At 45.0% G+C, this 23,384-nt stretch overlaps 7 protein-coding genes across 7 annotated transcripts; 1 reads left to right on the forward strand and 6 right to left on the reverse strand.

Moving 5' to 3' along the window:
- Positions 1 to 5,979: 5,979 nt before the first annotated feature.
- On the reverse strand, positions 5,980 to 6,633 carry BX661DRAFT_169513 (uncharacterized protein; the record flags this gene model as incomplete). The annotated part of the gene is made up of 2 exons (XM_051533527.1): positions 5,980 to 6,235; positions 6,446 to 6,633. The coding sequence occupies 2 exons, from the start codon at positions 6,631 to 6,633 to the stop codon at positions 5,980 to 5,982; spliced, it is 444 nt and encodes a 147-aa protein (XP_051393373.1).
- Positions 6,634 to 6,941: 308 nt separating this feature from the next.
- On the reverse strand, positions 6,942 to 8,028 carry BX661DRAFT_178918 (uncharacterized protein). Its single transcript, XM_051535047.1, has one exon. It carries the CDS (start codon positions 7,813 to 7,815, stop codon positions 7,039 to 7,041), a length of 777 nt encoding a protein of 258 aa, XP_051393374.1. The 5' UTR covers positions 7,816 to 8,028; the 3' UTR covers positions 6,942 to 7,038.
- Positions 8,029 to 8,139: 111 nt separating this feature from the next.
- BX661DRAFT_196868 (histidine kinase-like ATPase) lies at positions 8,140 to 10,013 on the reverse strand (the record flags this gene model as incomplete). The annotated part of the gene is made up of 4 exons (XM_051538086.1): positions 8,140 to 9,011; positions 9,254 to 9,596; positions 9,654 to 9,725; positions 9,828 to 10,013. The coding sequence occupies 4 exons, from the start codon at positions 10,011 to 10,013 to the stop codon at positions 8,140 to 8,142; spliced, it is 1,473 nt and encodes a 490-aa protein (XP_051393375.1).
- On the reverse strand, positions 9,795 to 12,021 carry BX661DRAFT_151963 (apoptosis antagonizing transcription factor-domain-containing protein). The gene is made up of 2 exons (XM_051533240.1): positions 11,880 to 12,021; positions 9,795 to 11,739 (listed from the first exon to the last, which is right to left on the reverse strand). Exons 1-2 carry the CDS (start codon positions 11,887 to 11,889, stop codon positions 10,169 to 10,171), a joined length of 1,581 nt encoding a protein of 526 aa, XP_051393376.1. The 5' UTR covers positions 11,890 to 12,021; the 3' UTR covers positions 9,795 to 10,168.
- A 238-nt stretch (positions 12,022 to 12,259) lies between these two features.
- On the forward strand, positions 12,260 to 14,076 carry BX661DRAFT_178921 (aspartyl/glutamyl-tRNA amidotransferase subunit B). The gene has a single exon (XM_051535048.1). The coding sequence runs from the start codon at positions 12,325 to 12,327 to the stop codon at positions 13,993 to 13,995; it is 1,671 nt and encodes a 556-aa protein (XP_051393377.1). The 5' UTR covers positions 12,260 to 12,324; the 3' UTR covers positions 13,996 to 14,076.
- Positions 14,077 to 17,196: 3,120 nt separating this feature from the next.
- On the reverse strand, positions 17,197 to 18,815 carry BX661DRAFT_178923 (putative phosphatase regulatory subunit-domain-containing protein). Its single transcript, XM_051535049.1, has one exon. The coding sequence runs from the start codon at positions 18,569 to 18,571 to the stop codon at positions 17,423 to 17,425; it is 1,149 nt and encodes a 382-aa protein (XP_051393378.1). The 5' UTR covers positions 18,572 to 18,815; the 3' UTR covers positions 17,197 to 17,422.
- Positions 18,816 to 21,038: 2,223 nt separating this feature from the next.
- BX661DRAFT_169518 (uncharacterized protein) lies at positions 21,039 to 22,802 on the reverse strand (the record flags this gene model as incomplete). The annotated part of the gene is made up of 1 exon (XM_051533528.1): positions 21,039 to 22,802. One exon carries the CDS (start codon positions 22,800 to 22,802, stop codon positions 21,039 to 21,041), a length of 1,764 nt encoding a protein of 587 aa, XP_051393379.1.
- Positions 22,803 to 23,384: the final 582 nt, after the last annotated feature.

Genomic DNA, 23,384 nt, shown 5'->3' on the forward strand with positions numbered 1-23,384 from the left:
ATGCTGTTGGTGTTATTAGAAAAAGGATGGATGTGAGCCATTGACTTGGCAATGTTGATGCCAACTCAATTGTGAATATGAAGAAGCGTCTTACGAAAAAGCGCGTGCTCTTAGGAATTTATGGATTGGCGTCTGGAACTTGTCTGATATTTAAATTTTGTGATTTTTGGCGACATAAAGCGTCATAGACAATATTTTGATAGTAACAAGAATAAGTTTGAATGGTTGGTCCGTAAAATAAAAATAATAATAAAAGCAACTCGAGATATGTTTTATTGATTTAACAATAACTAATTGTCAGGAGAAAGAGGTAAATTGGAAGTTATGTATGCCCACGTGTCAGCGAGCTCTGCGCCCGTGAATTCTGTGAAAATAGCCCGAATATAGCTTTTAAATTTAAAAAACATTTGGAGATAATTGCCGAACAGGTCCAGTAATGGCATTTCCTTTAATCCAAATTGTGTCGTGCACCTTTTTACAATGATCATTCATAGAAGCTGCACAACAAGCAGAAAAGTAGCAGTGCTTGCAATAATAAGCGTTGTCGGTGACTTTGATGCCTGGAACTGGCAAATCCACTCGCTGAAGCTCATCCTCTGACATGGTGCCGGAATTCTCTGACAGAAGATAACGACACGCTTCCCTGACAGCCTGTTGGTTAAACTCAACCTTATGTTAATATCTATGATTCTTCTGGAAATGGCGAAGATGACAGTAAATAGCACCAGGATTTACTATATAACATGTTAAACAAATGATCAGACCACTGCCGTGCTCAACCTGCAATTTCAACGAAGTCAATGCCGACTTTGACGGAGGTGACTACATTTTTTAAATTTTAAAGTATAGTTAGTATTTAATAGTCAATTATAAACAAGTTAATGTTGAATCACTTTAACATATACTTACAATTGTTCTATCATTGTCGCCAGTGTCAGTCTGAGCGCTGGTATCCGCTGCATTGAGCACAGTGCACACGGAAGCATGTTCGTGTTGTATATAATTATGTGACAATAGTTTTCGACAATGACACACGACTTTGTTGTCCTTCCACTGTAATACGTATTTTTTGCCACTGGCCGAAGTGACTGTGACTGGGCTGTGTTGTATTGAGTGCTTGTTACGCAAACTATCCGTTTTAAAAGTAATCAGACATGTAGTGCACTCGAATACCTTTGACTTGTGTTTGGTTCTGCTGGGAGGCATCTCTGAATATGTGTAAATCTTCTCAAATGAAAAACCAATGAAAAAGAAATAATAATGCTATAATATCAGCCAACAAATTATTTTCCATAAAAAATTGGATTTGCATATTGTGATTGTTTATGTTTGAAAAATTGAGTATGGGAAACCATTTTATTGTTCTCATTTTAAAATGTATTTTCCCTAGCGGACACTTCCACCACCACTCAATTAGGCGGAGATCTGAATAACTCGCAATCATGCCGCCCCTAGAATAATTTTTGTTATAGGGGCATGTAGCCATGTCTACAATAAAGCCCATGACGGGAAAGTTGTCTCCCTAGTTGAGACTAGGAAGCCTCGGGGATATTAAGTGAGTTGTTCGCCTCTGTTGATGATTCACTTTTCCATTGCTTGGCCAAAAATAACCAAGAAAATTAATATATTTTTGGCTTTTCCCTGCATAAATATCGCCGCTCGGGCCAAGTTCTGCATGGGAAATCCTTTACCTTTTTCTTTTTTGTTTCGTCGCAATTCACCAGCAGAATATAATTTCGCTACCACACCAGTGCATTTTTAAGCTGATGGAGAACTATCAAAAATATATTCAGAAATAAATGTTCCAAAGGAAAGAGAAAAAGGAATCAATAATTGTTTTGATTTTACACATTTATAATTACATACAAAGGCGCCGAGCGTTGTTGGCTTACTCAGCCAACAGCATCCATCAACACATGGACAGCCCATCCATAAAATATCCAAGTTGAATACATTGAATCTATCAATGGAAAATGTACCATATCAAGAGCTCTCAGAAGAGCTCGACTTGGTTGCTTTTGAAGTGACCCCTCTTGAGCATACTCAATGCGTCCAGCTCTTGGATGGATTCCCCAAGGTGAAATATCAACAGTACCAACTGCATCCACTGCCTGACGTTTTCCAGGAGCTCCCCAGTGATTTTTACTCAGTTGACCACAGCTTGATTGAACTTTGGTATAAGGATGCCAATTGCTGCATAGAGCCAGCAATGGTGTATCCCCAAGATGTGTGAGAGCATATCGTGGATAAGTCAGAGTGAGGCATGAAGGAGTTGGAGAACATCTTCAAAATACATTCCCTGTCAATTTTACACTGGGGAATTTGGGCCGCGGTTGCTTCAAAGGGGCATAGCAGCCCTGATGCCTGGTACCTGAGTTTGCCCAGGTCATGGTTGACTGTGTTGAAATCCCCTGGGAGGGCCTGAAAAACGCTGGGCAGCAAATGTGGTTGGTATTATTGGTCCTCGACTTTCGGGAATCCATCCAGGAGCTGGATGTACTGGGTGTGCTTAAAAAAGACCACTTCAAAAGCGATTGGGTCAAGCTCTTCAGGAAGCTGGACAGCAGCCTCTGAGGGGGCAAAGGTGTTGTGGCCTTGCCTGGCCTGGCTTGCTTGATATAGATTGGCAACAATACAGATGAGCTCTTAGTACATAACATTTTCCATTAATCGATTTGATGGATGTGACTTGGATATGCTGTTCGATGGATGTGCTGTCGGTAGATGCACCTGTGTGGGGGCAAAATTATCTTCTACCTTTTTCTTTTTCGCTTGGTCTCAATCCCACCAGCAAAGGATTTCCCATGCAGGACTTGGCCCGAGCGGTGATATTTATGCAGGGAAAATCCAAAAAAAAACTAATTTAATTTTCTCGTTATTTTTGGCCAAACAATGGAAAAGTGAATTATCAGCAGAGGCGAACAGTGAACCAAATGGCAAAAATATAAGGGTTAAAAATAATTTGATGCGTCCACTTTGGCGCATTCTTAATTTGGCAAGCAAAACATGCGTTCTGTTTCAAAATTCAGAAATGGCTACCGATGACAGAAAAACAAAACTACAGGTGCATGCATATGCAGTCTTTGTCTATTTATTTACCTTGTCTCAGATACATGCATTGTTAACAAATAAAATTTTGTTGATAACAATGCCATTTAAAGTTTTTTGTTTGAAGGGGAAAAAGGGGGATGCTTATATTAGTAAAATATGCGCACCAAAAACGATTGGCAATATAATGACTTTGCTGTCATACCAGAAAATCGGGTTCTATTTGTTGTCTTTTATAGCCAAAATTAATGAAACTGGTAAATGGATATAGTGCACTTTTTATTTGTCATGTTCATTGTATTTTGTGCGCTGCGTTTGCATTTACAATATAAATCCGCCTTTTGTGTTGCGGTTATTTGTGGCGCCCATTCCCTATTTTCCATATGTACTTTTAGTTATCTGGTGGCTGAAATATTCTCATATTCTTTGCAAAATAAAATAGGCAAAAGAATGCATCCTTTCGGCGTCATTACCACATAACACACCAATACAACAATGCGAATAAACATACATTCCTGACCTGTTTTTTATGTACCGGACCCACACGGGAAGAGAGAAATACAATTTTTGTTGCCAAATGACAAAGATGGAAAAGTGGTTATTCAAAAAAGGGGTGACATATCCCCGGCCACCCTTTATTCTTTTCTTTTCTCTTATTTTTCCTCACACAGGTTGCCCCATTTGCTCTTTTATTTTATGACTGGCTCTGGCTCTTACAACGTGTGTCTCGAGGTAATATGGAGTGTCTTCACGTATGTTGCTCTCTTTAAACGCCACCTTTGGCACCCTCTTAATTGTCCTGGCTTTGAAGCTCGGCGCGGAAACGTTGATCGGGTCCCGTTTATATTCAAAGTAACTTCCAAACCAGCTGGCTGATATGTCACTTATTTTTCGGCAATCCTTTCCCAATACTATTTGTTCTCCTGTTTTGTGTTTGTGCTTTTCATATTCGCTGTCATGTTGTGTTTGGCTGCATTTGCTCTGTTTCAAGTTTATTGGCATCTGACAGCCACTTGGGCAGTTTGTAACAGCCCAGCAGCATGGTCTTCATCCAGAACTGAGCCCTTTTGTCAAAGGGGGTAAAAGTGAAGGAAACACAAGGCTATGCTGCAAGCGCTCAGTTGGCTGGGGACTGCGGGTGGCTCATATCTTTGTGATGTGCGGAAGATGGCGATAAGTGCGAATCCACTGAAAGTATTATATGAAGCTGGTGTGGGGCAACGGCTCATATTCCGTATGCAGTGCGCTAACCTATCTTCACAAAAACGCAGCCATTCACATGTGGAATCATACATTGCGATTTGATAAACTGCTTGGTTAGACAGAGCCGTCAGTTTCTGCCTAGCGCAGGAAAGAAACAGCAATCCAAGGTTGTAAGGGTCGATGTGTCAGGTTTAACATTTTTGCGCTGATTTCTAGTCTTTCTTCTGCAACCCCCGGCGAGTAAAAACATAACAATGAGAGAATAAAAACAGTCTGTTTGGCTGCAAAGGTTGAGATGCCTCTAGTCGATGCATATGCCATGCTATGTGTTGTTGTGTATTGTATCTTGCGGCCATTTGTCGGGACCGGGACAGACAAGAGTTTTAGGGCTTTGGGAATGCCTTTGTGCAGTTTCTGAATGACGCTAACAAATTGCAACACATATTCCACAAGATTGCCTGTTTTCAAAATATTGGCGACAGGAAAAATGAACTGGAAACTAATTCTGACAGCAACCGTGGAAATAGCAAACACGATATTTGTCCTTTTGAACTCGTGTATGTGCTCACTCGCTCGAATGGGTTTTATGTTGTAAGTCAAGAATAAAATTTAATTGATAAGTTAGGCATATTTGGATTATTGCAGTGCTGCTTTTTATTAATGTATTGTTGGTAATGTATTTTAAAACCTATACAAAATGAAACTGAAAAATTATATAATGATTGGTAATATAAAACATTAAACAAAATTATTTGTTTTCAAATAATGCTTTTTGTTATAAAAATAGTATCTGTTTGAACATGATCTTTTAGAAAATGTAACTAAATTCTACGAGTACCAAATATAGAGATATCCCAAAGTAACCAGCGGCCATGACCATATCCCCGTGCATATATTCTCTCGTTTGGTAGTTGCTCGCATGTATTCTAACTCCATCTATGGTCATCAATAGATTAGGTAAATTGGATACATTTAGCTTCAATAATTGTTTTTTCCTTTGGAAAATCTTTAGTGTTATGGCTGAATGCTCCGCAGTATTAACATAATTACTGCTCGCGAATAGAGCCCATGATAGACAAGGTGATGCAGTAGATATTCGGTTTTAATCATCACCTTTGATTTTTACTTGTTTTATACTTCGCTCAATGGATCTATTTTCTCTCTCACAAATTTAAAACTTTCTAGATAAAAGCTAATGCTGAAACGCAAATATGTGATACCCCAAACTTTTGTTGTAAAATACTCACTCTGTCATACTTGATTGGGACCATACAATATGTAAAAAACATTAAGAAAGGTAATTTATTTACAGCTCTAAAAGTTGATTTATATTTTACATATAAATTGGTTTTGGTTTTAACCATTCTAATGTTTATTTGTTTCTTATACAGACGTGGACAAATGTCTTTTTTCAGTAGAGTTTAAGGTTTATATTAATTAAATTGAGATCAGGATATTGTGTTGGCCACAAATGGAAAAGTATAAGAATGATGATAGTTGGTTGTACTTATAAGGGCGTAAGTATAAATATGATAGTGTAGTGTAAAAAGAAGAGGGCGTAGCTGTTATCCACGCACAGTCTGCTGTCAATAAGACACCTCTCAGCCTCGTCCTAGCTTGTCACAAAAAGACAGCAAGCAAATGGCAGGGTGAATCAGAAAAGAAAAATGTCTCAAAAAGTTGTGATGCTCCAAACAAACTCCCAATAAGAACATGAAAGCACACAGCCTACTCACTTTCAACAGACAGAGCAACAATGCATTCGCCTGGCGGGTCGATACGAACAGTCATCATGGCGTCCAAAACGCCATCAATCGCCCAGTCAAGAAGGTTAATGTCTGAGGTCATAATATGTGCGTCTGCCAAAACACCAGCCACATCAGTGCCGCCGCGCCGTGGCTCCTCGACGGGTCCTGGGAGCGTCACCATTGGTAGTTTGATTTCTCTGTTGAACCGGCTTAAAAGTTCCCCGTAATCCCGAGAGCTAGTGTTGCCATTGTATACTGAGGACTGCCGGTGTGTAAAGTCCGACCGATGCAGGATAGTTATAAGCGCACTACACCGAGTTTAAAAAGAAAAATGATGAACGACCTTTTAGTGGTAAAACCTCTATGTTGCCAGTTGGAATTTATGATAAAAAAGCTGTTGTCTTGCGCGCACAAGCACTTTTTTTAAAATTGTTATCTGCACTTACTCTGTCGTCTGCTGCTCTATGGACTTTAGCCGCTCTTCCTCCCTAAACCGGGCTATTTCTCCAGAGCTCATGTTTGCAAACCGGTCAAACACCGGCGAGGATCCTGACTCGTGGGTATCCTCCCTCAACAGTGCGGTGTTCTCATTCTCGTCGTCGTCAACCTGAGGCTTTGAACAGCAGAATCCCATGGTGCGCAATTAAAATAAAGGGGTGTGCGGATTGTAAAATGTTAAAAGAGGACGTGAATGCAGGTGCAAAAAAAAAGAAATAGGGAATTTGTCGTTCGAATCGGAGTGAGGTGGAATGAAGAGGGACGAAAAGGGCGGGCGTTAAAGTGAGGTAAATTCAAAAAGGGTGAGCCGCACAAAGAGAAAAAGCGAAAGGGGGACGAGGGATCAAAGGGATTCGCAGACAGCAGAAGTATAAAAAAATATGTGTGCTCTTAATTTTTTCATCAAGCCAAACTCAATTCGACGCTGGCATCAAATCAATGCGATAAAGTGGTGTAAAATTTTAAATATTATTTTTTGTTCGGCAAGCTCGCCACCATTATGAAACAAAAGTGGCGACGCCACATAAACACGTGTTGTGGTTTAGACAGTCGACAGCATGTCCTTCACCTGCTGCCAGTACTCGGCCGAAACCGTTGCCTCGACCTCCTCCCGCGTGGCCCACTTGAAGTCCGTGGCCAGCTTGGCATCGGGCTTGACCTGGCCAGCGAGTATGTGGCCCTTGAGGAAAAACTCGGGCTGATTACCAGCCTGGAAATGTCCAACAGGGCCATTCCCGACCATCCACACGTTCATCTTGCCGCCGCAGATATCCTTCAGGTTCCGCCTAGCGGCCTCGTGCAAAAGCTCATCGCCCTCAATGGCGCCCTGCGGCAACCCCCACTGGTCCGCAGCAGAATCCTTGACCAAAAGATACAGTGTCCGATCAAGCTTGCGCTCCAACGACCGCACGTCGCCTGAAATGTCTGCCTGCGTCTCGCGCGGCTGCACCTCAATAAGCCTGGCGGGCTCCACCACTGCCTCGTCCTCGACAGGTGCCTTTTTGACAGACTTAAATGCCGGCTTGCTCGCCGGATCAAAGTACCACTCGGATGCGCGCGCATCCTCCAGATCCATCCACTTAGCCTCGGCTGAGCTTCCCTTTTTGAAGAAGAAATCGCGCGGGAACCGCTCCGCCGAGATATACTCTAGCCATTCAAAGTACTTGTCCGAGGCTGCTTCCAAGCCCTTAGCCTGCTGAATGACAATGGGATCGCGCTGCAAAAGAACGCCCGCACGCAATGCGCTGGACACTGCGCGGGCTGTGCTGAATGCCCGCACGCCCTGTGTCAAGGTTGATGCCAGAGACCGTTTGAACATATTTTTATTTGCTTTGCTTTGCTGCTACCGTTGCTGTGCTCGGGAATGCGCTGGAAAAATTGAAAAAAAGGTCGAATGAAAAATAAGGCGATTGAGTAAAGTAAATAACAGAGAACAGCAAAGATAAACCGCTCTTCTTCGATTGGAAGCACTTGTCAATTCGAATTCAAAAGACAAAAACAAAGAGCAGGGGGGGAAATGGTAACGACTTTTTTTCTCACTCGCTGGTGCAATAAAAAAATGCGAGCTTTTTCATGCTGCCGATAAAGGCTGTAGGCGAGCGAGTGAGCGAGAAATATTGAGATCTCTGATCGTGTAATCAAATCATTGGCCATAGTTAATCTGGGCAAGGCGCGCAAATGCTTTGAGCTTGGGAACAAACCAAAAGGTGCTAGAATTCGTAATCGGGTCAGGAAGTAGCCCAAGGCCGCGCGCATCGAGTGCAACAAAGGTGTCGGCAGCCCAAACCAAGCACAATGCAATGTCGGAGGCTGATGCAGACAGAGCTGGCGACTGAGGTTTGTGCATGGTCCCGTCGCTAGTGACAAGGCATACGATGTGACCCAACGTACCAGTGGATATGATGGCATTCAGATGAGCTGAATGTGAGCACCATTTTGCTTGAGGGATATCGCTCACAGGCTGTGACAAGGTATCGTTGTTCGGTGCGCTAGTTAAAGAGCTTGAGTCCAAATGTATGGGCTGCTTGTAGCTGCTGTTTGGTATTATACTTGAATTGTTATTTTTGCCCAAGTTCGGCACTTTTGGCTGAGGGGCCTTGCGCTTGGCGCCTCTAGGGCGATAGAGAGCCACGTGCGGTGCAGTTCCACAGTTTCCCTGGAACCATTCTAGCAATGTCTGACACTTTCCTGTTGTCGGAATAGGTCTCATTAAACCATCACCGCTGAAGCTCTCCGCGAGGGTGTGCAACTTCTCAATGACGTCTGCCTCGATGCACTCGACATCGTATGCATGCAACAGCCATGGTATCCTCAAGCTGGTGTCCAGCATTGCGAGCGGCACAATGACATTTAGAACTCCCAAGAAGCATTTGCTGGGATTTGTTGTTGCCAATTCAACAGCGTCCAAGGCCAGCTGAGAATCGGGAGAGTAAGCCTGGAGTAATCGCCTCAAAAGACCGGGGGAAATATCGGGCTTGCACGAAATGCCGCTGATCGACACGCAGAGACGAGGAACTTTTGCCGATTCGAAGCGCGCTATGCAAACATAACAAAAAATTGATATTCAGCAAGTTTCTGCCAACTATCAATCAGTTTTGAGTTTTAGCAACTCGAACAACACTTACCGCTTTGAACATTTGCAAATACACCTTCGAAGGAAACGCCATTCAGCCTCTTTTTATTAACTACATTCGTCAGTTGATGCTCGGTGTTTTTATTGTTGGGATATTCGATGGCCACAACGTCCGCTCTGTGACTTGCGCCGATGAAATGAAGCACAGCGTCCATTAACGACAGAGACCCGGAAAATGCAATGTCGTTTCTGGGCTCCTTTTCCATCCCAAGTGCCGACATCGATATTCCAACATGATAGTTCGCCAAGCAGAAAGCCACAAGCCACCTGCGGATCTCGCGCTTGATCTGTGCACTCCGAGCCTTGGCAATATCGTAACGCACACGCAGCTTGACCAGAGGCTGCACGACTGTTACAGTGGTTCCAGGGTTACTAGCAACATACTTTTTCTCAACAATATGACCGCTGCTGTTAATGACGATAAGTGATCCTGCTTCGCTGGTTTGTGTACGAGTGCATATTTTCAACTGCGCCGAAACCGCAGCCATTGCAGCCAGCGCGCTGCCTCAGCCAGATCCAGTGACCTTTGATGTGCAGCCGCGCTGGGCGAGCAGCGACAGGCCATCCTGCTCTATGCCTGGGCCATTGTCCGACACCTACAATGCCAAGACAAAAATCATTTGAGATCAATGTGCATAGACATAATAGAGTCAAAAGTTTTATTCGTTTAGATAAAAAAGTATTCTATTTAAACCAACCTGAATGCACTCGAGGCCGTTGGCAGATATCTGGACGCTGATCTTGTTTGATGCTGCCTCTGTGGAATTCCTCACAAGTTCTTGCACGACACATAGCGGCGAGGATATCTCGTAGGCTGACTGGATATGCCGCGATGTCTCGGCGCTAAGCTTGCTGATGGAGCCAGCCTGATCTGCGGATGGCATTTTGAAACAACAAAAATAGCTAAAAATGAACAGAATGTTATTGTAGGAAAGGAAAGGAAATGCGACAACGAGCACAAGTTTAAAAGGCCAAAAATAAAACAAAGCGCCATTATGCATACAAACCCCTCAATGCTAGTCTATATGGCCAACACTGTCTATCCAAACAGGCGCAGGCCCTTGATGTCGGCGCTGATGTCGTTGGTCTGCGTGGCCAAAGACTCACCCTCGGCATCCAGGATGGACTGCGGCACGCGCTGGCCCAGCAGCGACGAGAACAGCTCGTTGACCATGTCCTCGTGCCACGTACCGGTGGGAATGGGCGGCATAAAGTTCTGCAGCTTCTCCATCACGTGATAGCGGATCTTGCGGCCCTTGGACGCCCTCGTGTCGACCACACGCTTCTTGATGCGCGACTGCTGGTTGACTGCCGCCCAGCGCGTGCCCAGCGATGCCGTCGGGTCGTTCGAGTCAACCATACGGCTCTCAATTAGCTCGCGCAAAAGCTGCTGGTAAAAGTCGGAGTCATCAAAGATTTCGACATCTAGGTCACGCAGATGCGCGTCGACAACCGCGTTCTTCTCGGTTGCAGGCTCTTGGACCAGCTCGCCAATGACAGTGTACTCGGTACGCTTAAGCTGCGTGCGCTCGACCAGCCGCTCCTTGGCTGCCAGGGCCTGGTCGATCTGGTGAATAATGCCCTGGTTGACAGCCTTAAACTTCTTGGTTGCGTTGATGCTGGCCGACACTTGCACACGGTTGCTCCATTTCTCCAACGACGCGTCGCGGAACCCATGGAATGAGTCGCGCAGCTCCTCGAGCTCACCCCACGAGGTCTCGAGGTCGTCGCCGTCATCCTGCGCCGGGCGCTTGGATCCAGTCTGGGCCTGTTTGACCGCATTGTTCTGCGCCGCGAGCGTCTGCCGCAGCTCAATCAATGAACCGAGCAGCTGCTGCACAGACAGCCGCGCACCCTCGAGCCTCTCATCCGCGTCCTCCGAGTCAGCCACCTGCGCCACGATCTCGGAGAATAGATCAGGCCGTGGCAGCTCGTTGGCCGCGGTCACCAGCTTTTGCATGCGAATGCGCGCGTCCAGGGCTCCCTCCCACATGCGTGTCTGGTTCAATACATGCTTCCCTTTCTCGATGTCGCTGCGCGCTGTCTGCGTGATGGTCTTCAGCAGCGCCTTCTCGCCATCTTCCAGCTTTTTGATCTCGTCGCGGATACGGTTGCGCGACTCTGCTGAGATGTCCTCACCATCGCTGCCTGCGCCAAACACGCCCATCCGTTCTTCATCGCTTTCAGAGTCACTGTCGTCGGAGCTTGCGGTGCCCTTTTTTTGTGTCGGCAACTCGTCGTCGCTATCGTCGCTATCGTCAGCATCATCAGAAGCTAGCTCCTCATCATCATCGTCTTCAGAATCCAATTGGACACCGTCTTCCTCGTCTTCACTGATGCCCTGGCCCTCATAGAGATCCTTGCGGCTGATCCGCGATCCCATGTACTTTGGCCCAAGCTCTCCAATCCCCTGGTTTTGGCGTATCTTGCTCTTCCCTACTGAAACGTAATGCTCACGCTTCAAATCCTCGTCCTCAGACTCTTCGCTGTCCGAGTCAGATCCAATGTAGGCGTTGTCGTTAATGCCGTCATTCTCAATGTCCAGGTCTTTCGGCCGAGGGTCTGTCATATCGGCGATTTGCTCGAGGAGCGACTTCGACCGCTTTGTGGCTACAAGCATTGAAAGGATCCAATAAATAAGAAAAGGGGGAGACGCTTGATTTAGTGACTTTGCTAGTTTAAAAGTAGGTTTGGTCCAAGTCCTCCACATTCTTCCATGTTGCTTTTTATGGCAATTTCTGCGGTCTTACCTTTAGGCATTGTATGTGTGTTCCTTTTGATGAGTTGTGTCTACAGTCTCTGTGGTGCCGACAAACAGTGTGAATTTAAAATAGAATTGAGAAACGTGCGGTTAAAGTGTGCAACGAGCTAACAAGTAAGGCAAAAGGCAACAAAGTGAAGCAGCATTGATCGGTTATTTTTTTTTACTTTTGGTTCGACCAACTTATTTTTCCTTCAGTGATCAGCAAATCTGGATTATATGATTATGCCTCAATTGCGGCGATTTACGGATCGCATCATGGGGGGCTCTTTTATTTTTCAGCTGGCCCTTGGCAACATTTGAGTGCCAGCGCAAGAACCACAAATAATGCACGCTGATTGTGGCATTACCGTCATACTCGCTTTCTCGCTTTCTTTTTTTGGTTTATTTGTTTTTGTAATTTTACGATATTGTTACAATTTGTTTTTTTAATAATGAAATTGCGCGCAATTCAAGGAATTCGACACATTCGGGCTCTCCCGCTTGCGCCTATGGTTGCCACTGCGGTGACAGGCACCGGGCGCATTGCCAGCGCACGAGAACGCAAATCACAGTACCTCTACTCCGCCGAAATTATTGGTTATAAGCCAAAGGCAGGCCTGCATTTGCGTGGACGCTGTAGCTACAGCACCAACACCAGCAATACCAATTCTGCCGGGTGGAAGACAACCATTGGACTGGAGCTACACGTGCAACTGACCGCTGCGCAAAAGCTGTTTTCTACCGCCAGCGCCAAATGGGACGACTCGCCCAACACAAATATCAATATGGCCGATGCTGGGCTCCCGGGATCGTTGCCAAGACTCAATCCGCAGTGCATCGAGCTAGCAGCGCGGGCAATTCTCGGACTCAATGGCCAGGTGCAACCAATGACCTCGTTTGATCGCAAGCATTACTTTTACTCCGACCAGCCCCTTGGGTACCAGATCACACAACAATTGCACCCAATCGGCCGCGGAGGCTTTATTGAGTTGGGTCCGGCGGACGGATTTCAATACACAAAGAAAGTGCGCATCCATCAACTGCAGTTAGAGCAGGATACGGCGAAGAGCATTCATGGTGTTTATCCGGGATACGTCTTGACCGATCTGAATCGCGCGGGTGTGGCCCTGATTGAAATTGTCAGTGAGCCTGATCTGGAAACGGCCGAGGAGGCCTCGTGTTTTGTGCGCAAAATGCAGACCCTGTTGAGACACATTGGTGTGTCCAATTGCAACATGGAGGAGGGCTCGATTAGATGCGACGTTAATGTCTCTGTATACCAAAAGGGCAAGGATCGGCTTTCCGGCACACGCTGTGAGCTGAAGAACCTCAACAGCCTGAAGGTCATTCGCGGCGCAATCGACACCGAGGTCGCAAGGCAGATTGATCTGATATCCAGAGGACAAGTCGTGGAGCAAGAGACTCGAGGGTTTGATGCGCGTGGTAACAAGACATTTCTTGTCCGGTCAAAGGAGGCCGCGCCCGACTACAGGTACATAGCTGATCCAGACATCCCAGCAATTCGAATTTCAAATGGCTGGATCAATAAAGTACGGTCAGCTCTCCCTGAACTCCCAGAAGCAACGCGGGCGCGGCTACAGGTACAATACGGTCTGCTCCAAGAGGATGTGGAAACCATGATCAATGAACCCGGATGCGTTCAATTTTTCGAACAATCTGCAAATGGCCGCGATCCCAAGCGTGTGTCATCCTGGATCACATCAGAGATATTTGGCCAGCTGTCGTATCGCACCCAGAATTTTGCGGATACCCCGCTGACGGTTGTACAGCTTTGCGATCTTTTAGATTCTCTAGCGAGTGACAGTATTACGTCGGCCCAAGCAAAGCAATTGCTGATAAACTTTATGGATGGTGATCGGCGCAGTGCTCAGGAGCTCATTCAGGAACATGGTTGGAAAATCATGGATGACCAGGCACAGCTCAATGATCTTGTGTCCAAGATCCTGGACGAGCACCCAAAGGAGGTTGCCGGCTATTTGAAAGGACAGAAGCGTCGGCTAAACTTTTTTGTTGGCAAGGCTATGGAGGAGACTAAGGGACAAGCTCGCCCTCAGGACATTAGCCGCATTGTTAAGCAATTACTTGATGCCAGAAGCAAATAGAGTATTCATTAATGTATTCACGCGAGTTAAATCCAATATTAAATTTATATTATTAAAGCACATCTTTAAATATAAAACGACAGCTAGTGAGATGCCCAACCCACATACCAGATTTTCTCTTCCCATCTTCAAATATCATCACGGCCAAGGTCGTCATTACTGTCCCAATACCCATGCCTGACATTTCTGGCTTACATCAAATATCAACAAGACCTTTACAGCGCCATCCACAAGGCGCTATCTTTTTTAGTTCCTTATCAGCCATTTTTTAGACCTTATTTTTATTTTTCCATATTTTTATATAAACGCGCAAGTTTCTATTTGGCAGATGTGCCGCTTATTATTTATATACAACATAAACAATAAAAACACTGATGGCAAACAGATGCAGAGTTAACGAGTTGCCTTACAACGTGGCTCTCAAGGACAATTTCACCAGGTTTCCAAACTTTGGGGACAACGAAACCCAGGGTCAATATGAGCATTACGCTGACAACACCCACCTCATAATAGATACCCCACTAGACATATGGTGATGCATCCAGTGAACCAGACTGGTCGAGCATCCAACGCAAGACAACCCAGATGGCATAACAGTTCTGATGGAGAGGTTTACCATGACACTTGCAACACACGAAACATTAGAAAATGAGGTTAATGAATATCTTAATTACAAGAAATCACTTTTGCTGTTCATTCTTGACCACCCAGTTCCAGGCTACGGCAGCACCTTGGCTGAGCCAGCTCATACACACAGCAAGCCCAAAAATCAAAATTGTTTTTTGCTTACGTATTTGCTTAAAAATGTCACAACCATAGTTATCATTTTTTGTTATGTAACCAGCAAGTAAATATTTGTAGTTTGTCAATTTCAACAACTATTAGACCAATTGGAATATAATCAATATTTATTTTATTATTCATTAACTCCAAAAAATCAATTTGAACTTGATTCTTGAATCTTGAATCTAAATAAAATATGAACCTTTCGCTTAATCTACAACATAAAATAGTGCACAAAAAATAAAAGCAGTCAATACAAAAACAAAACCCATTCGAGTGGGTGAGCACATACACGAGTTCAAAAGGACAAATATCGTGTTTGCTATTTCCACGGTTGCTGTCAGAATTAGTTTCCAGTTCATTTTTCCTGTCGCCAATATTTTGAAAACAGGCAATCTTGTGGAATATGTGTTGCAATTTGTTAGCGTCATTCAGAAACTGCACAAAGGCATTCCCAAAGCCCTAAAACTCTTGTCTGTCCCGGTCCCGACAAATGGCCGCAAGATACAATACACAACAACACATAGCATGGCATATGCATCGACTAGAGGCATCTCAACCTTTGCAGCCAAACAGACTGTTTTTATTCTCTCATTGTTATGTTTTTACTCGCCGGGGGTTGCAGAAGAAAGACTAGAAATCAGCGCAAAAATGTTAAACCTGACACATCGACCCTTACAACCTTGGATTGCTGTTTCTTTCCTGCGCTAGGCAGAAACTGACGGCTCTGTCTAACCAAGCAGTTTATCAAATCGCAATGTATGATTCCACATGTGAATGGCTGCGTTTTTGTGAAGATAGGTTAGCGCACTGCATACGGAATATGAGCCGTTGCCCCACACCAGCTTCATATAATACTTTCAGTGGATTCGCACTTATCGCCATCTTCCGCACATCACAAAGATATGAGCCACCCGCAGTCCCCAGCCAACTGAGCGCTTGCAGCATAGCCTTGTGTTTCCTTCACTTTTACCCCCTTTGACAAAAGGGCTCAGTTCTGGATGAAGACCATGCTGCTGGGCTGTTACAAACTGCCCAAGTGGCTGTCAGATGCCAATAAACTTGAAACAGAGCAAATGCAGCCAAACACAACATGACAGCGAATATGAAAAGCACAAACACAAAACAGGAGAACAAATAGTATTGGGAAAGGATTGCCGAAAAATAAGTGACATATCAGCCAGCTGGTTTGGAAGTTACTTTGAATATAAACGGGACCCGATCAACGTTTCCGCGCCGAGCTTCAAAGCCAGGACAATTAAGAGGGTGCCAAAGGTGGCGTTTAAAGAGAGCAACATACGTGAAGACACTCCATATTACCTCGAGACACACGTTGTAAGAGCCAGAGCCAGTCATAAAATAAAAGAGCAAATGGGGCAACCTGTGTGAGGAAAAATAAGAGAAAAGAAAAGAATAAAGGGTGGCCGGGGATATGTCACCCCTTTTTTGAATAACCACTTTTCCATCTTTGTCATTTGGCAACAAAAATTGTATTTCTCTCTTCCCGTGTGGGTCCGGTACATAAAAAACAGGTCAGGAATGTATGTTTATTCGCATTGTTGTATTGGTGTGTTATGTGGTAATGACGCCGAAAGGATGCATTCTTTTGCCTATTTTATTTTGCAAAGAATATGAGAATATTTCAGCCACCAGATAACTAAAAGTACATATGGAAAATAGGGAATGGGCGCCACAAATAACCGCAACACAAAAGGCGGATTTATATTGTAAATGCAAACGCAGCGCACAAAATACAATGAACATGACAAATAAAAAGTGCACTATATCCATTTACCAGTTTCATTAATTTTGGCTATAAAAGACAACAAATAGAACCCGATTTTCTGGTATGACAGCAAAGTCATTATATTGCCAATCGTTTTTGGTGCGCATATTTTACTAATATAAGCATCCCCCTTTTTCCCCTTCAAACAAAAAACTTTAAATGGCATTGTTATCAACAAAATTTTATTTGTTAACAATGCATGTATCTGAGACAAGGTAAATAAATAGACAAAGACTGCATATGCATGCACCTGTAGTTTTGTTTTTCTGTCATCGGTAGCCATTTCTGAATTTTGAAACAGAACGCATGTTTTGCTTGCCAAATTAAGAATGCGCCAAAGTGGACGCATCATAATATATGTTACAAAATGGTATAATCAAAAGAAAAAATATTTATTACTTCCAAGGAAAACAATTCCTGGCTGCCCAATAGCCACTCCTTTTATATTTTATTCATGATATATAAATAAGCTATAATAAAGCTTTTTTATCTTTGGTCTATTTGCCACGCACATAGTTCATTAACTTTAGTAAGGCAACGTGTTTGTTTACGTGACTATAATGCGCCTCAACTGTGACAAATATATTATAAACAGTATTTACATTAAGTGGCAAGAGCAGCCTGCTGACATATTTGAATTATCCCAATGTTTCTTTTATTAAACATGGAATTTGGATATTACAAGGTTGAAATTATTAAAGTAAATGAATATATGTGCAAGTCGTAAATAAAAAACCAGAAAAATAATGCTAATTCCGATTCGCTAAGTGGAAAGAAAAATTGGTTATGCCTGAAAAAACATCCCTCGACAAAGATAGTTTAATAAAACCCGCCTTTTCGAATCGCCATATTCCCTTCTCAGCAATGCAAAAGAGTTGTGGGGAACGGCGACCAAGAATGATGCGCGTTAGACAATGGGGATCCGGCGCACATAGAAGATTGTTCGCGGTGAATATCACTGGCGGATAATTCGCCATAGATGGACCACGGCGATGTGGAAAACATGGGCAAACCTGCAGTGTATGTGGATGTGGATGTGGATGTGGATGTGGATGCGGCGGCGGCCGAAGAGAACAAGTTCTCTGAGTAGCGCATATACCGGCGAGTATCGGCGCTGCTGATTGTGCTCGCGGGAGTTGAGCTAGAAGGCTTGCTGGCTCGGCGCACAGTGGGCGCACCAAAGCTATAGCTAAACTCAGAAGCGCTCTTGCGCACAACAGTCGGCGAGCCACTGGCACTGCTGCTGGGCGCTCTAGTGGTTGCTGCAATAGCAGAGGCAGAGGCAGGGGCGGGAGCCAGCTTGAACAAGTAGTTGGCGCCATTGTTGTTGTCCCAGTGCTCCTGGCCGCCGACTCTGTAGCAGACGCACATGGCAACCTCTGTGGGCGCAGTGGCATTGAGCGGGATGCTGAAGCGGAAGCGGTCGACACCAGGCCGGGAGCCGTCAGCAACAACAATGGAGCAGACAAACGAGGCCTCCACGTCTTCAAAGGTCTTCCACGCATCCTTGGACAGGCGCATAAGTACGGTTTTTTCAAAATCCAGGTTATGGACCTTGATTGTGCCCGAAAATGCGTTGGCAGAGTATGTCACAGACTCGAGGACCACCGGCGAAGCCTCAAAGGGCAAGAATGATGGGGTCGGCTTCCTGACTGGAGTCATGATCATGTTGCCCTGCGCAACCGTAGGCTGGGCCCTGGGAGAAGATGTGTTGGAAATCGGGTCGCTGGAGGCCTGCTTCGGGGACTCGGCCTTGTAGAACAACCGCGTGTGTTCGAGCGTGGTGTCAAAATGCACGAAACGCGGGACGGAAAATGAGATGGATTGCTGCTGTTTCTGCTTTGATTGCATGCACGCCTTCTTCAAGCACGATTTGATGGTGATGTGTGGTGTGGCAGGTGCAGTGGGTGTGTGCAGGGTCAGAGTGAGCTGGCGCGATGGCGCAGCGCTCTTTTTGACAGTCGTGGTGGAGCCAGAGCTGCAAGGGTTGGTGCTCGGGAAGTACATGATGGATTGTGTTGGTGTGTGAGAGATGTGATAATAAGGGTTCGCTTTGGAGAAATGCTGTGTTGTAATGTGCTGGCAGTCTCGTTTTTGAATAGATAAAAAATAGTGTAAATAAAGTACAAGTGTTAAAAATATGGAAAGAAAAATAGCTAAAAAATTTTAGAGCTACTTTTTAATAATAATAAATGAAAATTAAGTAATAGAGGTAAAAAAAAGGTGGATGGGTTTTGAGCTTGCCTCAAGAGTTGCAATGAATATGAAAAAGGGGTAAAAGAAAAAAGGCTAGGGCCGTTACCATGGCATTTTATAGGAGCGAACCCTTTTCCTCTCAAAAGGCATGGTCTGCTTCATTCTGGCAGCGCGGAGCATAACGGAAAAACACATGAGCAAAAGGGAGGGGAAAGAAGGGGGTATTGAGCACCCACCCCACCAGTTGCAGGTCTTGATAATGTGTTCGTTTTACCCACCCTTTTTTGCGCAGTGGTGTGGAACTTTGATCGATGGCGCCAGTTGCTGGCTGGTTATTTGCAAAGCCATATTTTTCCGCGCTTATTAGCCGTCGCTAATTGGCTGAATCAATAGCGAAGAACAGTCAGGAGAAAAGATTTCCCACCTGCGTGTGCTTTTTTTTAGCTCAAGAATGCAAAATATTGCGTGGTGCTGCTTTTTTTTTGGGGCAATGGAAAGCAATCGATTGCAAGCAGATTGTCATTGATAAAATCATTTTTATTAGCACAGACGCAACGAGTGCGCGGAGGGTGGGGTGATCGGCCGTTCATTTTATGCGCATTAGAACGCCAACCAACGCATGCACGCTTTTTTTATGAATCGGAATGGAGCTGAGTTGGACATTGGAGAACCAATAATTTTGCAAAGATATTGCCGAGTAAAAAGCAATGCCCTTATTTTTATATTCATGTGTGTGTTTGCGATCGATAGCACGCGCCATTTTTTAGATCGTTGGCGCGATATGAAATGGAAAATGAAAAAGGCATGCTCACCAAGCATGTGCTTGGGAAAGAAAGGTTTGGCTTGTTTCATCTTTCTTTTTGGCTCAGGTCTCCTACAATTTTTTCCTGCGCAGACGCTAATCTCCCCTTTTTTACCTGGTGCTTGATTTCTTTGGTTTGTTTTGACGCATGTCATCTACTACACTCGTTCTTCTGCTCTGCTCAGTCTTGGCTTGCGCTAATGAGGCATGTTGGCGACGAGATGATGCAATTGTAAATTAAATCTGTACTCCATCGATTTTATCGCATCCCTTTGTATTGGTTATTTTTTTATAAAAAAAACCAAAACATTGGTGTATGCAAAGAACGAGTATGGCGCATGTATTGGCATTATTGCATTTGTGTAATTATGACAGCCAAATGGCATGTCCTAGATGGCAGCGATCTTTCAGCTTGGACGGAATAAAAAAGGTGTGCTGTTTTAGCATGCTCGGGGAAAGCAGTTATTTTCCACTTCCGTCTCCGTTGTAATGTAACGAGTGTGCTTATTTGATGGTTGGGAAGTCGCTCTTAGCCTTTTTCAAGTTAACAGGTGAGCAACACTGGTTTTTACTCCAGATTTATTTTGATCAGCAGCAATTCATAAAAGTGTATCAATTAACACTGGTTGTAACTCAGAGAAAGCACAGTATGGTGTTAATTTGTCAATTTAGATTTACGCCATGTTATAACTTTCATTTCAAATTATTTTAAACATGACGGAAAGAAGTATTAGCGGAATGGATGTACCTGGCCGAGAAATAAAAAAATGACATTTTAACCCAACCAAACGTAATGTCTATTTTTGGCGTGTCTAGCAAAGAAAAAATCCCACAAAAAAATTTCATAAACCGAATGATCCATTGAAACTTCAATACACCACAATTCAAAGGAATACGCCCGAGCTGGTATCGTTTCAAACGTACACAATTGGACAAAAATAAAAAAGGCAGAGCAGTGAGTTATTTTTTTTTCCGCATTAGAATTCGATTCTTGATAACGCAACCACGCAATCAGATGTTAACACCATTGCGCTTTGGCCTCCCCCTCTCTGCCTTTGTTCCATATTTAGAAAAACAGCCCAACTAAAACAGCCGCTCAAGGGCTATTACTAGTCGGAATATAACGGGCAATACAAAGCCGAAAAAAACTTTGTTCCCACATTTCATTGATCGACTACATTTTTTTCACCGTATTTAGAACGTAATTTTCTTCTGCAAGAATTTATCGCCGATCTTGATTCTGTTCGTTTTTACTATTACGTAGAGATGGCATGAGCGGATATGAAAGCGCAATACCACATAATCAAATCATCATTGATTTCTTGACCAATGCAATTCAATTCAATACAAAATTATTTTTTTGGACAAAAGATGGAGAAAGAAAAAAGTTTTTCTCACAATTTTTAATTTTTACAATGGTTTAAATAGAAAGATTATTCCAATAAATTAAATTAGCGGACAGACCCAATTTGCCGATTATGATGTTGGCTGCTGCTGCTGCTGTTGCTTCTGTTGCTGGTTGTTGGCCGATAGAGACTGGCTGCGGCGTTTGCGGATAGCCATAGCGGCCTGCTTCCACATCCATGGCTCCGGCACAGGCCGCGACGAGTCATCATCTGCAGCAATATTCCGATGCACACTGCTGCCACTATCGGCATCCGCCACATCATCCGCGTAATCCTCAAGGTACCGGCGCCAGGCATTCTCAATGATCGAGTCCGTATACGACCGCTCGCGCCTCGAGTTACTGCTACTATTGCGGCTGAGCGCGCTACTGCTGGCCCAAGGCTCATGCACGAAATCGATCAGGCGGCCGGCAGTGCGAACTCTGGGGTTCAGCTCATACTGGCTGCGTTGTTGTGACAAAGACGACGGCCGCGTAAACGCCGCTGCTGGGTTGATCGCCTCTTGGGTCATGAGTTTGGGCTGACGCCGGGGCGGCCTGACTTCTGCGCGCTCATTCAGGCGCCCAGTGACTGATGACAAGCGACTGTCGGCGCTGTACTGGCGCAGTAATTGGGGCTGCCTGTGTGTTTGGCTGGCGGATAATGCGCGAATGCCGATCGGCGATGTGTTCCGGTGCCTGATTACTGGCGAGTCAGTGGCGGCCAGCGGCGAGAAGTTTGGGCGCAGGCCATATGTGGAGGTGGCATCGGCCTCGCCTGTCGTGTGGCGCCGCGCCAGAACTACCTGGTTACTGCCATTTGCAGGGACCACCCCCGTAGCAGTAGCCGTAACTGCGTTACTGCGCCAATCACGATTGGGTGAGGCTGGCGAGATAACTGCTGCACTGCCGCCACATTCGGGGGTCCTCAGAGTGCCTATGGGCGAGGGCAGGGCAGAGCATGCGGCGGATGAGTTGGGCGAGGGCAGCTGCATGGCCAACCCAGCGACGCTCTCAACAACGCAGTGCTCGTCCATCAGACTATCCGTGTCGATTCCACAGTCACTGGAATCCGCCATTTGCAGCGACTCGGCAGTGAGGATGAACGCGGCCATCTCAGGGTTGCCGCAGGCGGCAGCCAAGGACCCGGGAGTGTTACCGTACGAGTCGTAAATGTCCAGTCGAGCGCCATTTTGCACCAGCATCTTGGCACATCCGAGCTGGCCATTGGCTATGGCATAGTGCAGCGGTGTGGCGCCCCAGTATCCATTACTCGTCGGCGCCTCATTCTCATTCTCGTTGTCAAACATGGTCTCCGTTGCCGTCTCCATGGCGTGCAGCCCCACTGCGAACCCCATCGGGCTGGATATTGGCCCAATGCTGTGCGAGTCCCTCAGTAACGAAAAACTCTTGCGGCCACGGCTCCCGCGCTTCACCCGTTTGCCTCCGCCCTCGTCGGTCATGCGTCTGGGCGGAAGCGTGCGCATGGGAGGTAGAGTTTGTGCGTTGACATCGGCGTCTTTTTGCAACAGAAGGTCGATCACCGCGGTGTCCTCCTGGATTGCCGCCATGTGGATCGGCTGCAGGCCCTGCAGAAGACTGTCAATGGGTTGGCCTCCGAGTAGTGCGTAGCAGATGGAGCCAATGTCGCCACGGGAGACAGCGTCGTGGAGGCCCAGGTCAGGCTCGGTGAAGGCAGAGGAGAGCTGGAACATCAAAGAGGTGTCTCTTTTGCCACAGCCAAAGTTGGATGCATTGTCAGTGTGCATCGGAGCTGCTGTTGCTGTGGTGGCCGATTTGAAGAATAGTGGTGTGTATGCATGTGACACTGCGCCCTTGTTCTTTTGGCCCAACATGTGTGTGATGCAGGGATAATAAGCACGTGTTATGAAATAGCGAGTGAGAGATTGAAAGAGCGAGTAAAATGATGCTACGGGTAATTAATGTCCGTGAAAATAAATAATAGATAAATAAATGATCTAACAATGGAGTAAAGGAAAAAAGAAAGCCAAGGTGTCGACGAAAGGTGCAGAATGCAGAAAATAAAAAATGTGAAATATTATCCGTGATAAAAAAAGAAAAAGACTAAATAGTGCAAGTGTAGCTAAAAGGCAGGGAGTACAGAATTAGAGATAGTGTTTCAAGCAGTGGCAACTGGGGATTGATTGATTGATTGAGAAAAAAGGCAGTGGAGAAAAAAATGGTGGTAATGCAGGCAGCTTTGCTAATCTGCTTATTTCTTTTTTTGGGCAAGTACCGACGAAAAAGAAATAAAAAATTTGATGTACAATGTTTGATGGTGACGTTTCCGTTTAAAAAACAAGAGAGGAAATGATTGCAATCGCAAGATGGCGTATCCTTCTGTTGAAAGGGAGATTTTTTGTCGTGCAAATCGTTGCACAAAGAAAAATAATGTGAAGACTAGTGTGGTTTGAATG

The sequence above is a fragment of the Kickxella alabastrina genome (genome assembly GCF_025024165.1).
Source record: "Kickxella alabastrina strain RSA 675 chromosome Unknown BX661scaffold_5, whole genome shotgun sequence".
Lineage (NCBI taxonomy): Eukaryota > Fungi > Kickxellomycota > Kickxellomycetes > Kickxellales > Kickxellaceae > Kickxella > Kickxella alabastrina.

Coding starts and splice junctions, on each gene's coding strand:
- BX661DRAFT_178921 (XM_051535048.1), top strand. CDS start 12,325: ATGAAATTGCGCGCAATTCAAGGAATTCGACACATTCGGGCTCTCCCG.
- BX661DRAFT_178923 (XM_051535049.1), bottom strand. CDS start 18,571: ATGTACTTCCCGAGCACCAACCCTTGCAGCTCTGGCTCCACCACGACT.
- BX661DRAFT_178918 (XM_051535047.1), bottom strand. CDS start 7,815: ATGTTCAAACGGTCTCTGGCATCAACCTTGACACAGGGCGTGCGGGCA.